Source organism: Nilaparvata lugens, chromosome X (genome assembly GCF_014356525.2).
Source record: "Nilaparvata lugens isolate BPH chromosome X, ASM1435652v1, whole genome shotgun sequence".
Taxonomy (NCBI): domain Eukaryota; kingdom Metazoa; phylum Arthropoda; class Insecta; order Hemiptera; family Delphacidae; genus Nilaparvata; species Nilaparvata lugens.
The window spans coordinates 59,278,009-59,294,479 of record NC_052518.1 but is presented as its reverse complement, the minus strand read 5'-3'; the positions used below and the strand labels follow the sequence as shown (position 1 = coordinate 59,294,479).

The window sequence follows — 16,471 nt, the reverse complement described above, 5'->3', positions numbered from 1 at the left end:
TAATTATACTTAGATTCTGGGTTCTTAGGTTGGCTGTTCGTCACACAACCCAGATCGAGATTTAAGGAGCAGTTGGGTTGAAAGTGAGATGGTTCTGGTGACAGGATAGAGTCTACAGGAGCCTAGACCCCAGGTAGCTCCTGCTCCAGCAGTCTGCTATGAGCCTACATTCTTCTTTTTGTTCTTCTTTCTCCCACTCCTGGCGTACCTTTCCTTCTTGAGCCTATCTCTCCCGCTGCTTGTCCATGACGGTTGCTCTCTTTTCAACCAAAGTCCATCAAGTTGTTTTCCTTTTCTCGACGCGAGACTGGTTATAGCTCTGTCGCAGGTCGTTGTCCCTGCTGTGTGCTGGAATCGGGGTCGGTCGGAACCATCCTCTGCTATCGCCAACTTCCATCCTTACATCCTTCAGTCTGCCACAGAAGCTTTAGCAGCGAGCAGCACAGTTCATTCTGTTAGCCATTCACCTTCGTCGATTTCTGTCAAGTCCAACTTCTACTCTAGTCTATATCAATCAGCATTGGAATTTTGTAAATAATCTATATTGGATGGGCATTGAATTCTACTACATCAGAATGTCATCGAAATCAGTGATATTCAAAAAAGGCGGTCTCAATGTTCTCTGTATCTATACCGGCGCTATAATTATCCTATCCAGCCTAAAACGTGAGTCACATTGATAATTTTCCACTCTTTATGCTAAGTATTCATGTGAGTTGAACTCCAAAACAGAGAAAAAATCCCAATCATATGTCTGAAATCATGTGCATACTAATATAATAGCTGTTTGTCCAACTCCATTATAATAAATTGTGATTAGACGAATTGAATTAGAATTTGAATGATTCTATTCGATCAATTCCGTATATAATTGATTCTGAATAGCTATGAAATGGGAGAAATCAGATTCCTATAATATCATGTGTACAATTTTTCTTTTTTCTTTCAAGAAAAGTGAGGTTGAATAAATTTAACTTGAACATTTTGCTGAGATTGAGGTATGAACATAGCTCAATCATGGTTTTACTAAAAAAAAAACACTTGAAACTTGATATAATTTGATGGTGTATGCCTGACATATATATCAGGAGTGGAATGTTTACCGCTTATCGGGCAATAAAATCTGCTAATATATTAATCTTAGACAATAGGATTCCAGCAACAATTCTTTCTTTCCCTCAGAAAATATAACACAATAAGTAAATACAGTAAGAGTCAATAATAGCTCAATAGAAAATGCAAGTATTTCAAAATTTATACATCAATAAGAATATTAAAGTACAAAACAACCTCAACCTTTTGAAATACTGTGATGCCCCTTCAATGACAAACATGCTTTAAATGCTAAATGTTGAGAACAAAATTCATATCTATAAGTAAATATAAATTATTGGTCTTAAGCAAGTGGAAACCAAAGTATAAAGACTAATTCAAACTACATTTGATTGATCTCAACTCCATAGAAATGTGAATCATATTGTTATCAAGCCAGTTTGTTATTTGATTAAATCGAGATATTACCGAGCTTTGGTGGGAGAGATTATATTAAGTCCTACCGTTGCCTCGTTAAGTGAGATAAAAATGAATAATTCATAATCATTTTTCACATAAATTACTGTGAAAATAAACTTGCTTCATGTTATATGCCTTTAGCCTCTAGCCTTCAGCCTTTATCACTCAAGTGTTTAACTTTGGAAGAAGTTTTGATCATGAGAAGTCTGCTTTATTGAAATTTGTTAGTATGCGTTTTTGAAAGCATATGAACTGAGGCTTATTTTCAGAGAATTATTCTGTACAGGGGTCCCTACAAGGGGGGGGGCATAGTGCAATTTGCGCCATCAACATTTTTGGGGGGGCATGATTTTTTTATATTTTATGTCAACATTTTGAATCATGGCTAAAAAATCAAGGTATTAAATAGAGATATCCTAATGTAGTTAATTTTAATACTTTTTCCCATCTTTACAATGTTATATTTTGCTAAGTGTAACTTAATATAAAGCATAAAAAATACAATAATTGATGATATTTTGTATGCAGGAAATCTAGTAATTTTAAGCCTATGAGTTTGAAGGTAAATCTTTGACAAAAATAAATTATAACTTCACTATTATTCTGTTTTCCTTTGCTTAATTTAAATTTTTAATAGTCCTATGTTTGAGTTTCCTAGCTGTTGCAACTTAATTTTCTTTAAATCACAATGATAAGTTAAATTGTAGTAATTTTAATTTCGGATGCGTTTCATGATGATATTGATGTGTCTGAAATAGGAATGCAATTATAAACAACATCGCAAACTCTAGTAAATTTGACAGAAGAAAAAACTTCTCTTGTCAAAAATTTGTGAAAAATATAAAATGAAGCCAATTCCAATCTTTCAAATTTACACCCTATTTACCACACAGTAATCGAGTAATTATTGTAATGCTTCATTACTTTTTTCTGTTTTGTATAATAGTCCAGTCAAATGGTCGTTTTTCAAAAAACAGCCCGAAAGAATTTTCGGCTCTATATGTATTTTGGGGCGCTGAATTCTAATCTGAAATTTGCTGACACGCCAGAGGGCGGCTTCACCCTCAAAACTCCCAAAAAAACCCAAGTTTCCCATTTAATCTTGAAAACCTTTAACTTTTCGAGAAAATGCATTCTCTAAAATATTAAAGATAATAAAATTTCCAATAAATTGAGTGGTCGCGCAGGACTCTATTTTTTTTTGATTCTCTTGATTTTTGATTCCGGAGCTAAGAGTTTTCAAAAAAGGGATATTTTTTAAGGAGTATTCAAAATTATGCAAAACTACCACTTCTACCCTATACAACTGGGATCTTTTTCTAGTAATTATAGAAAGCCACACATCACGTGAATTAGCAACATTAATTCTGAACAGAGCTCCTTAGGTACCTGTTTTTGAATTTAGTAGAGGTGTGAGGTGTGGGTGTTTTCTTTTACACCCAAAAAAAAAAATCATGTCCTACAGCCAAAATTCAAATTCTCATTATAATACCTTTTTATGGCCTTCCTAACAAAAAAGAAACATTTCGGCTGAAATCACCTTAAGAGGGTTATGTTCTATGAGAATCTTTCGTTAGATTTCATTATTTCCTAGTGGCAGGCACACATAAGGATACGTCTAGGATCAAAACTTTAATCACTTATAACTTTTGACTGAATGATCACATCTCCTCGTACTACAGCTCGTTCATATCAGCTCGTCAAGGCGGTTGACAATCATGTATCATATCACTAAAATTTGTTAAAAAATAGGAAATTCCTCCTCTAGTGTATTTTAGTCCATATTTCAATGCATAGAAAAATGACCGATTTCTATATTCAAAACTGTGTGTCTCGGTAACTCAAAATGATACTTGATCTTGATTTGAAGAAAAGAATCTTCTCTTTTATGTGAGGTGAATGATTTTTGTAAAAATATAATTGTGAAGTAAGATACGTTTGTTTCGAAAAATCAAGAAATTTGCAATATTTTTCTCATTTTCACAGTTTCGACAGTTTTTCGATATAAACAGATGCAAGATCAATTTAAGGCAACTCAGCAGCAACTCAGCTTATAGAAAATAAAATTTTCTCTCATTTAAGACCAATCGCAAGTTTCTATCATGTATTGTATTCATTTTAGAGACTCTTTAATAACAGTAAAATCGCAGAAAAATGAGAAAATAGAGATGATCATTCAATTGGCTGTAACTTTTGAACGGTACCGTATTGAAAACAGAAGAATAATCCATGGGAGTGGAAAGAGGAGAAAATTCATCACAACCTCGACTACTTTTTGGATTTTTCACCTGAAGTGTTCCACAAGATACGCAACGTTGCATATGCGAGACTGTGAAAATGGGGGAATATCACAAATTTCTCGCACACTCAAAGTTGCGTATCTTGTGGAACACTTCAGATAAAAAATCCAAAAAGCAGTCCTGCGCGACCACTCAATATAAATTGGAAATTTTATCATCTTTAATATTATATAGGGAAAGATTTTTCACGAAAAAATCAAGGTTCTCGAGATTTAATGAAATTTAAAAAAAGTCCAAAATTTTGGGGGTGAAGTCGCCCTCTGGCATGTCAGCAAATTTCAAATTAGAATTCAGCGCCCCAAATAGAACCATATAGAACCATCGAAAAAAATTCTTTCGGGGCTGTTCCCTGAAAAACAAACATTTGACTGGACTATAAGTTGTTATCCTATTATATTAAGCGATCAATTTCTGTATATCTGTTTATATTTCTCTATTTTTATATCTGGTTATATGGTTATTTATGTTCAACGGATCTCGGAAACGGCTCTAACGATTTTCACGAAATTCGGAATAGGTTTATGATATCAAAATTCGATTGCACTAGGTCTCATCTATGAGAAAACTCCCTGAAGGACATAAAAAGGATAATTCATCCTTGGAAAAACAGATGATGATTTCGTTGTCTGTCGATAACAGAAGATGCGTGTGCCTGTGTGGGTGATCAGCTGTGTAATCAATTAGCTTACCGTATCTCGCGAGAAATCTAGAAATTTTAATCGACTCGATCAAATTACAGTAATCTGATTCGTTGACATAAAATGGTATATATCATAATATTCAAAGTTAATAATCATTTTACAGTTCTAAGTGATTAGTAAATGTTATTTTGTTATTCAATTTGGTATGTAAACAATATAAATTAGCAGTTCTATGTTTTCGAATACTTGGACTGAAAATTTCACTTGAATTCAAGTGTATGAAACATAACCTACTTTCTGGAATATTAAATATTCCAACTATAAATTTTATAGTGTATAAATCGGGGAAGAAACAGTTTTGGGCTGTGCCTATTTGTCCTTCCCCAATCATTTTGAAGAATTGAGTTCTGTTTATCAATGAATAAATAAAGAGCAAAGCTCGGTGCCCCGATATTTGGTATTAATAGATAGAATTTACAAAATGTACTTGTTCAGATGATATCTTTATTCCAAAAACCAAACCATTTAAAGATACATTTTGTTCGACTTGTCGTAATGTTGAAAAGTAAATACTACCAACACAACATTTATTTATTTATTCATTTATGGAGACAACAGGTTACCTCTAATGTGTCTCCTTCACAAATACAACAATACAAGATACAATACGTGAAATACAACAATACAATGAAAAAAACCAATGAACAAAGTAACTTACAATTGCAATATTGTTAAAAGAAAAAAAACTATAGAAATACAAGATATATACAGAAATATACAGAAATACAATTATAAAACGGAATATAGAAATGAAAAGGTTCTAAAATTAAAATAAAAATGTTACGAAGAATGGATAAAACTAACAAATGAATGTCAGAGGACTGATACCTGCCAATGAAGCAACAGAATGAGTAAGAAGTACGAGTAGTACGGAATAGATACACACCTATATACAGCAACAAATAATCGACAACACGACTGAGCAAGGATATCTCACAATAGACTGTTTAATATTCTATAAATTTTTTCACGAGAGAACCAGAAGATGTCCAGTTGCCCAGAGAAACAGTTGAAAAGAGAAAGTGGAGCGACGTGATATGGTAGATATATAAATATCTACATATGAAAGCAAATATGGGGAATCTATTTTATTATCTAATAAGCTAAAATCTAAGCTTTATGTAAGCTTTAAATAAGCTAACATTAGTGACAACCCGTTCCAATTTATGATAAATATCGGGGCACCGAGCTCCGCTCTGGAGTACCTACAAAAGCATATAAAAATTATTACGAAAGGAGAAATTATAATAAATATTCATAGTTCATACAGAAAGTAGGTTCTATCCAATCACAGTGGATTGAGATTAATTCCCAGAGGAATGCAAAAATTTCTCTCACAAAAGCATGTTAAATTTTAATCCTGATTAATTTCACGTGAACCAAATCACAGAAGACCATCCCAAACAGATAGGTTATCTGATTGGTTCTACTGGAATTAATCAGGATTGAAATTTAACCGGCTTTTGTACAACTGCCACTATGTACCTGATTGAATTAGGTACAAAAGTTCAACAGCTGAGTCATAATTTTGTCTCAGTCCCACACACATGAACTCGCTCACTCACTCCCATCATCAACAGACGACAAAATTATCAGCTGTTTTTCCAAGGATGGATAAATTCTTTTCATGTCCTTCAGCGAGTTTCCCCAGGGATGAAACCTAGTGCAATCGAATTTTATATTATAAACCTACTATGTTCTGAATTTCATGAGAATCGTTAGAGCCGTTTTCGAGATCCGGTGAAATACAAACATCTAAACATTTGAAAATCGAAACATCTAAACAGAAATTGCTCGTTTAATAGTATAGGATTTAGAATACCTAAACTTGCCGACATTATATATTGTATGAATAAAATCGTTCCAAATTTGTATGAATGTTTAGGTACAAAAATTGCTATGCAATATTCTTTTGCAATAAAGAATTATCAATGATATTATTATTCAACTTTTTATAAGTAAACTTAACATTTAAAAAGCAAAGCCTCCCTTTCTCATCTTTTAATATTCTATTGAAATATTTGTCATGTAGTTTTCCCGATGTAATGTAGTACTTTCTAGTCCTCCCGAACAAGAACGGGTGCACTGCTAGTCTGAAAAATAATATAAAAAAGATACTTTATTTCTATTTCAAATGAGATAAGAAACGATGGTACATATTTTTACAATATTAGGAAAACAGAAAGAATTCCTCACAAGACCAAAGGTGAATGATGTCCTTTGGAAGATTAGAAAGAATGTAAGATGTGAATTTTATTGTCATACACTGACTAATGTTAAAAACTAAAAGGGTTGGGAATTGGGGTACCTTGGGGGGGAGGGAATTACACTTGGATTGGGGGGGGGCATGCGCCATTGCCCTCGGGTGTGGCAGGGCACCCCTGATTCTGTATGAATCTGATTATCATCCTATTCTTCTGTTCATATTGATTTATCTTGTTGCAATGAATATTTCTATAAGTGTAATGAAGTTGAATTAAAAATGTGATGTAAAAGTGGGTTACTAAGTACAATTGAGCTGGATAAATTTTCACAGTTATTTGATTATACTTCATAGCTACAATGATTTATACCAATGGAAACATTGAAATAAAACTTTCAATAGTTGTATTAATAATGAGATAAAAAACTGGTAAACAGTAAGGATCTCGCATAGCGAGAGATCATGGAAACAGCAGAGCTGGACAACCAATTCAAAAAGGGTTTATTAAGAAAGTTCCCTTCAATTACGAAAATGCACTTTGAGCATGGAAAATATTCAAATTAGCGTCACAGTCCTCTGACCACAAAAGCATTGGTCTACTCCTGCACCGAGGCATGATTTGCGTCCATAATGAATTGACAATTTGTCCATCAGGTAGAAACAATTCACTCACCTCTGATAATATCCCAACTTCACCTGGTACCCTACCTTGCAAACGCCCCCGCTGCAAAACCTGTCCTATCACTGATTCTTCCATCTCCTTTACCAGTCCACCAGTCCTATCACCAACTACACCCACCAAATCCATCAATCCAGTAATTGCATCTCCAAAAATTGCATCTACCTCCTTTCCTGCAACTTCTGTCCTGCCTTCTACATAAGTGAAACCTCCACTGCCCTAAACCTCCGGATCAACAATCACAGGGCTTCCTTTAAAAATAATACTTACCTACCAATCCCTACCCATGGCTCTGAGCACAACAAGAACTTTGACCAATGCTTCAAAGTCAAAGTCCTTGCCACTCTCCCTCCCACAGCCCCCTCCGTAGATGTCAAGACAAAAGAATTAGCTTTTATTTGGGTGCTTGAAGCTGCTTCCAGTCCTGGTCTCAACAGACAGCAATAGTACCATAGCTATCAACTCTACACCAACTGTTTAATGAAATTGAAATAAATTTCATCATTTATCATGATAAATTTCACAGCTAAATGAATAAATTTTTATTATTAAATTTTCATTTAATAATAATTTTAATTATTAAATGTTCAATAGAAATGAAAAATAAATTCAATTCAAGTTCATTTCTACAATTCCTTTCTCCAAATTTAGTCTGATTGTTTTTTGATTTCTAATTTTGAATCTCCTCTTTTCTATCCATTCATAAGCTACACCTTTCCTTATTCATAACCCACTCAAATCTTAAATCTCCCGTTTGAAACCGCCCCCTTAATACCCCATAATGTCCCCTGAATCTGTACCCTTTTTCTTTCCATCCGTCTGCACCGCGTAATCTGTGGTCTCTGCTGCTACAATTGACTCTCTGTGCGTACTCTGTGGTCACGACTGTTTGATTTCAAACTGTACCCACTCACTGCTCGGTTGAGGAAGGAAATTCAGTTTCCGAAAATTTCCGTCTCCAATGTAAGTTTCTGAGTGTTTTCAATCTATTTATGTCTTGTGTCTCCTGTTTTAATATATATATATATATATATATATATATATATATATATATATAATATATATATATATATATATGTAAAAGAATTAACCGGGTACATCCGTTTGTTTTGACTTACTTGAGTCTAGTAAGTCAAAACAAACGGATGTACCCGGTTAATTCTTTTACATATAATATATCCATCCGCGAAACACTCAAATGTAATATATATATATATATATATATATATATATATATATATATATATATATAGTTTGATCTACAAAAATTTCTCTTCTGAATCGTGGAAAAGCTTAAGATTCTCCTCCTTGATAATAAGAATAATAGTTTTATACTGGATATCTCGCTATAATCAGCCTTTTTCGTGAATAAGATCGCTGTTGATATTCTAGTCGGAATTGAGATGTGATGAAGACGGATATAAATAGCTTTGTTTTTCGGAGCAGTCACTGTGACTTGACGTTATCAATACGATATTTTCATAAGCTGTCATTTTGACTGGACCTGTGACGTAGTACCATATGACTATAAATGAACCTGGTTTAACAGCAGACTAAATAATATATAATTACAGTAATACTGATCAAATTGTTCAATTTATATTGATGAGTATGATTATATTATTCAACTCTCGTACTTTTCCTCATTCACATTCAAATACCTCACAGGAGTCATGTCCCCCACTCACACCTTCTCTACTGACCAATAACGTCTTCAAAAGCAATTGTATATAATATTCTTCAATTATTCTATTGGTCAATCATTACAATTATTCTTATGATTATAAAAATTACATTATTATTACTAACAGATAATTATTACTTCTTATTTATCAGTTTTAAAGACCAGGAAATCTTAATTTCTCAAGTTTGGTAGATTTGGTAAATTGTCCATCTGGTATTCAAATAACTTTTTCATGAACTACACAAATTTACTAATTTGAAATCTATGTTAGTTGGATCTTGTTATGTTTGAGATGCGTAGTCTACAGCAATATTATCATTCGCCTGAATTTTCTCGTTTCACTATCATCAGTTCGAGTCCAAACTGGTAGTTCAATGCTCGGTTGGACCAACTGTGATATCACAGGATCACCGGGTCAATTGAGTGTTGATCGTGGCTTATGACCCTGCTTCAGATCAGATTATCCTGTATTCTTCATCTTCTTGTTGCAATCCATAATAAGCTTTTTATAAATCGAAGGCTTTTCGTTTTCAAATGTGTTGAGTATATTATAGTTCTGGAATTGATTAATTATAATATTACTGATATTCGTAGCCCACGGCTAATGTTTGGAAACCATGAATATAGCCAATATATTTGCATGCTTTATTCATTGCTTGAGAGCAATAAAACTCAGAATAAACTCAGTTCGAATGACTTACTTTGATGTTCATTTGAATAATCATCGCTTCACTGCCAAAATCCTCAAATGGTGTTTAATTACATTCGTTGAAAAATTAATGATTGCGCATATAATTGTTATTTGAGAAGTGAGCGGCAATGTACAGTTAGACCGTCATCCTTCGAAGGAAAGACATTAAAAACGTAGGATGCTTTCTTCCCTTTAACTAAACTTCGTAATCTGGAGGACTGCGGGATATAACTGTTTCAGTTTCCTGTCTCTCTCTCACTCTCTTACTCTTAAAAACAAGATAGAGAGCTTTAATTACCTTTCGAGTTTGATATTCATGTCCAACATGTCCGTTAAGACGATCGGAATTCGCGATCTCCTACAAAAAACTCCGAGCTCCGAGATACACGAAATCGTGGGAAAATCCATACCTTATTGAAAATATTGTAATAGTACTAGATCATTTGTGTCATGCTTACAATATGAGGACAAATAAGTATACTACAGTGGAAATTATCAGTCATCGCTCATTGTGGATTGAATATCACCGTATATAATCCCAATTGACATACTCTTTTACTTATAAAAAGAAGTATTAGTTTTCAATACAAATACAGGAAGAAAAGCAGAACACTTTTCAATGAATACTGTACTAGAACACGAACTACGAATTATAGGTGTAGGCTCACTCATCTCTCATCATCATCCTTATCAAAAACAACTGAACACATGCCTGAAGCTTATGTGAGCATCACTCTAATTAACAAATAACACTTAATTTACGCATTGAGCTGCTAACTAACTAAATAGACTCCTTTTGTTGGATTTTATGATCTTTTCATTATATAGTAGTAGATTTTAGTTATCCTAACTCTCTTCGAGTCTTCCAATATGTGACCTTTAAATTACGTTCACCTGTCACTGGAATCACTTGTGTCACAGTGTTATTCTCCATTGGAGGCCCCAAAAAAGGGGGAGGGGTAGGAGCTGATGTTTTAAGTTTTGTTTTTGGGGATGATGTGTCCATGTTCCTCTAGAGGGTGGGTGATGGGCCCCCTTGTATTCTCAATGGATTGAATATTCTGAATAATTATGTTTGATTGATGCTACTGTTGATAGCAGTTCAATTTCCCTTGTTGAGTGGAATATCTATTTTCAAGTTGCTACTTCAATCGTATCTCCTAACCAGCAATTGTCCAATAAGCTTAGTGTGTAGGTACGTGCTACATGTAACGTGCCAACTCTCCATTCCCTGTCATCATTTCGGGGCTATTGAGCCCCTCTAGAGAAACTCTTGCTATTCATTTGCTTCTGGATGCGTCATACTGCAATCGGATGAATTGATTCATTGAAACGATAATAAAAGACCAGTGAAAGCGGAAATATACATGTATGTGACTACCAGACATGAACTGACCGACTACCAAGGGCCTCTAGGCATTCACAATGTAGATCAATATTTGAATTCTGGTTATTGGAACACTGGAACAGGCTATGATTTTCAAATGATATTTTGTGAATCCTCATTCCTGATTTTAATTCCCATTTCTGACAACCCTTATTGAAAAAGGATATCAAAAAAGGCCTCAAAACATCCACTATCAGAAGGTGGCTTTATTTGATTTTAGTAGACGAGAATGGTTCACATTAAATAGGATCGGGACAGATCATGGGCGAATAAGTATTCTGCAATAAGATACTATCATTTCAATTGGATGAATAAAATACAGATAAGATATATATTATAAACTATTCAAATTCGATTCTCAGAGTAGGATAGAACTTGTAACCTAAACTTCTGAAGTCGATGACAACAAGCATTGTTGACGTTGACATTCAGATTGGCCAAATTCCAAGTGTGCTAAAACAGCTGATCAAAAACTTTTCATTATTTGTGTTTATTATTTAAGAATTAAAACATTTATAATAATATCATCTTATTGTCATTTGAAAGAATAAAAAAGTATAAACTCAACCTCCCACATAATTGAACATAATCTTTTAGGTTATTTAGACAAATCAGAATAAAAACTAAAAATACTTGGTCAATTTCCTGATATTCAGATAACCTCAGATTTGCTAGAGCTATGACCTTCCAGTTTTGCTTTCGGAAGTGCCTAATAAACAATTATTCTCATATATGTATATTGTTTTATTTTTCTGTGTGGCGGAAAATAGCGTTCGCACCATGGGCAAAAATGTGTTTCCGGCTCTCAATCATTTCTAGTGCTCGGCCTACGGCCTCGGACTTGAAAACCGATTTCGAGCCGGAAAAGTCTTATTTTCGGCCCTAGGTGCGAAATATACTATTACCTGATGAGTGCGAGCATTGGGACAGAAAACTTATACATACTACCATGAGAAGTTCCAATAGGCTGATGTGTTGGACTCCAAAAGTCAATAAAGATCTTTTTACACATTCAGTTATGTATTTAGAGCCTTACATCTTCAACAAAATACCATATGACATAAGCACATGTTCTTCTCCCACTCTTTGTGGTATTCCGGAATCATTCTTCAAACTCAGCATTTCGTACAACCAAGTTGCACTGCCTGGCTATAATTTTTCCGTAATGATAGGTTGAATGAAGCTTGTGAGGGAGTAGCAGTGTATGTCAAAGACTGTATAGAAACTGAAATATCACTCAAATCTGAGCCAGAATACACTGCTAGACCAGAATTCATGTTCCTTGAATTATGTTTGTCCAGATCTAATAAATTACTTGTGGGAATTTGCTATCGTCCTCCGAAAATCAGTCATTTAACTGATTTTAAAAATGCATTACTTTTTCTTATGCCATCTTATAACCGTGTCCTTGTCTTGGGTGATATGAAATGACCATGACTAACTAGATCATGACTAATCGCAGCTCTCACTATTATCTGATCCCTAGCACATTTCAGTGCCTCAACTTGACTATTTTAGTACTTGATCTAACTCATCATACAAATGAATCTGACACTTTCATTGATTTTCTCATAGTTAGCTATCCCAGCGTAATATTACCTAGACTATCAATACCAGGACTGCAGTTGTTCTTTAGATCTTTAATAGTTGCCTCAATTTCAACTGAGCACGTTGGTCTCATAAGAAACGTGTTATCGATCTGTATTGCAGGAAATCGATCACCAGTATTATCAGGGAAATTGATAGTTTGAGCTTGTAATTTACCCACATCTACCCACATAATTGTTGAGGGAGTGAGCATCAAGTTCAGTACTCTTGTCCTTGATACTGTCCTCACCTATAACTTCGTTTATGCACTATGCACTTCGTTTCATGCTGTTGTTATTACAATTTTCAATTTTCCCTTTATATTAGACCTCCTTTGCATGATTTATGATCTTATTCAAACCATTACGATAAGCCTTATATTCATTCTTCAAGATATTGTTATTAGGATCTCTTCTGAGTCTAGAATGCATTTTTTCCCGCGTGATTATTGATCTTATGATGCCTTCAGATATCCAGGGCTTCAAGGACGAGATCTGTTAGGTTTCTCTTTTACCTTCTTGCATTGATTGATGAGACTGGTCAAACGATCGACAAATTTATCCATAATAGTGTCAATGTTTCCATTCACGGTATAGATTTCTTCCCAATCTTCATTCCTTATGCGTTCCAATAGTGCATGATAGTTGGTTCTAGTTAATGTGTTTATCAATACGTTTCTATTATCCTTATTGATAGGAACCTTCACCAAGTTCAGTACAACCGCGTAGTGGTCAGTTATGGTTGTCCTAAATATAGCTCCTTCAATGGACATAGAATGGTTGCCTGAATTTTTATAAACAATGTGGTCAATGCAAGAATTTGTTGTGGTTGCTACTCTGGTATCACCAGTTATGTAAGACTTATAGCCATTTTATTGAAAATATGCAGATAATCTTGAACAGGAACACCAGTTCACAATGTGTATTTATATTAATATATCCCGCCACACATACATTTATTCCATAAGGAATTTTACTGATTTCATTACTCAGACTATTAAGAAAATTATCAATATTTTGATTACTTGGTGATCTATAAACCCAAATTACCTTCACAATAAAATCATCAATTCTTAAGTCAGTATTGGCATCAGTAATATCGAGTGGAATTTCATTGAATCTTATTATTATTAATAAAAAGCAGAGCCCCCATAAAAAGTAAATCATGAGAACTAGAGAACAGCCCCTGTTCTTATCGAGTTTTAATATTATAACTGATAACTGAGAAAACAAACAAGATGATATAGGGACGAGGTGCATGAATAGATTCTACAACAAAATATTTCATATGAAAGTGCAAAAATCAAGAGTTAACATTTCAGATACAAATGAATGAATTGAAAAATAGTCAATTATTGCAACGAGAGAAAACAACATGAATGAACCCTAATTGGGAGTAAATAATTATTTCAATTACCGAATGTAAATAATGATAACATTCAAAATGATAACAACAAAATAGCATTTTGTTCATAATTAACAAAACACCATGCTGCAAGCATACTCAGAAGGATATTACCAAAGAAGAAAAATATATAAATAGCTAAAAAATAAAACAAAACTGGAGCAAAAAAGTGAATAAAGAAATTAAAAGTTCACTCATTAAAAACTCACCAAGAAGTTTACATGCATCCACTCACTTTTACTAAGAGTCTTCCGGCTGCATCACATCACTTTGATTGAAAGAATGCGTGAAAATTCTGCAGTCCTTTTTCCATATAACTTTACCGTCCCGAGACCACACATTCCTGTTACCAACTTCATCAGCAATCTGCCTTGAAAATAGATGTCGTGGTTTGGTGAGGTCTTCGTGGATTGAAAGGCCGATATTCTTCAGTTTGTGTCTGGCTAAGATGACATCACTGCGTCGCTGATAGCTGACAAATTTGATCAGCACTTGTCGAGGCGGCACCCCTGCCCTCGCTCTGCGTCCGACACGATGGCACCGGTCAATATGGTTTGGCCGGATCTCCAAGCCGAGCTTAGCGTTAAGCTTGAGCAGGTCCACCTTGGCCGCTACACTCGTCGACGCCCCGTCGTCGCCGCCCGCCACCGGCACGCCAGACAGCCGCACGTTGTTGCGCCGCTGGTACTGGGCCAGGCCATCCAAACGACTGTCGATTTGTTGTTGAAGCTGCTTCACTTGTTCCTTCAGCGCTGCATTCTCCTGAGACAGATCGTTGATTGTGTTGACAGCATCTTCAAGCCTGGAGGCCTCCAACGCAGCGCCGACCGTCTCACATAGGCTGTCGCGGAGCCGATTCTCGATTCTTGCAGCAAAACGATCGCAGAAATCGTCGCTGAGTAGAAGTGCTTCGAGTGCTTCGTTAGCTTGGTTTTGCGTCGCCATGGCAACAGAGCCGGCGTCAGCAGTCGACGAGCAAGACGAAGAGGAGGGCGGCCGGCTGGTCTGCCCTCTCTGTTGTTTCGGTTGATTACGCTGCTGGGCAGGTGATGATACAGCCTTATCTTTTTCGACCTTCGAACGCAGTGCTGGTGGCGACATAACCATAACTATTTCACCTTTTAAACTTTGAAGAGCCACGCGAGCTTGAAAGAAATTTAAAGTTGGAAATTTCACGAACTGATATAATGATGTCTAGAACACACTTGATGAAAATTTGGGAACAAACAGATGACTAAATCCCACTTGAATCAGAGAAAAATAGGGAGTTTCACGTCAACCTGCCAACATTTCCCTAACTCAACTGCCTGTTAAAGGATTTCAAAAAGATTTCTGATAACCCAATGCTGCCAATTCATGAAGACCTTCCCGACCTTGAAATAGGTCGCCTCAGATCTAGAATGCCTCCATTGACATCTGCAAAGGATTTCAACAATTTCAATTGACAACAATTTCAACATAGACTCAGAGTGGAATGCTGCTTGGAATTTGCAAGCACCTGACCAATTAGTATGGCTTATCAAGCCAGATAAAGAGCCAGAAGGTTTCAGCCTTCCCCATTACCTTTGGAAGGGATTAAACAGGGTGCGAACAGGGCATGGTGTATGTGGGGACAGTCTGCATAAATGGGGGATCATTCCATCACATGAATGTGACTATGGAACTCCAAAACAAACTTTGAAACATATTGCTGAGGTCTGTCCTGTCGGGTTGTCTCCCAATGCTGTTGAGGATTTTGTGAATGCTGCACCAGCAGCTCTTGAATGGCTTGCTGATTTGGACTTGGCTCTATAAATGTCTAGTTTTATCTTCTAATAATTATGTTATTAAAACTACCGGTTCTCTCCATGTGCATAGTTTTATATTTTGACTTTTTTTAATTCAATTACAATCAATTATTATAATTGAGCACAAAATTTGTATTTGATATGTCAAAATGCGATTTTATGTTATATATATATATATTATATATATATATATATATATATATTAAATTTGAGTGTTTCGCGGATGGATATATTATATGTAAAAGAATTAACCGGGTACATCCGTTTGTTTTGACTTACTTGAGTCTGACGTTTCGTCGCCATCGCAGACGACATCTTCTGAGGGTGGCACGTAACAGCACGTAATAGCACATAACAGAAGACACTTTAAAGTTTGTAATATAAATTAAAACAGGAGACACAAGACATAAATATATTTAAAACACTAAGGAACTTACATTGGAAACGGAAATTTTCCACTGAAAAAATCAGTGACTCACTGCTCGGTTGAGGAAGGAAATTCAGTTTCTGAAAATTTCTGTTTCTAATGTGAGTTC

General features: G+C 35.1%; 1 protein-coding gene across 1 annotated transcript in view; it reads left to right on the top strand.

Moving 5' to 3' along the window:
• The first annotated feature begins 360 nt into the window (after nucleotides 1–360).
• Nucleotides 361–16,471, top strand: part of LOC111044942 (agrin) — a 118,903-nt gene continuing 102,792 nt past the window's right edge. Inside the window, exon 1 of the mRNA XM_022330216.2 lies at nucleotides 361–666. Within this exon, the coding sequence (XP_022185908.1) occupies nucleotides 549–666 (118 nt within the window). The 5' untranslated portion in view covers nucleotides 361–548. The remainder of the gene's footprint in view (nucleotides 667–16,471) is intronic.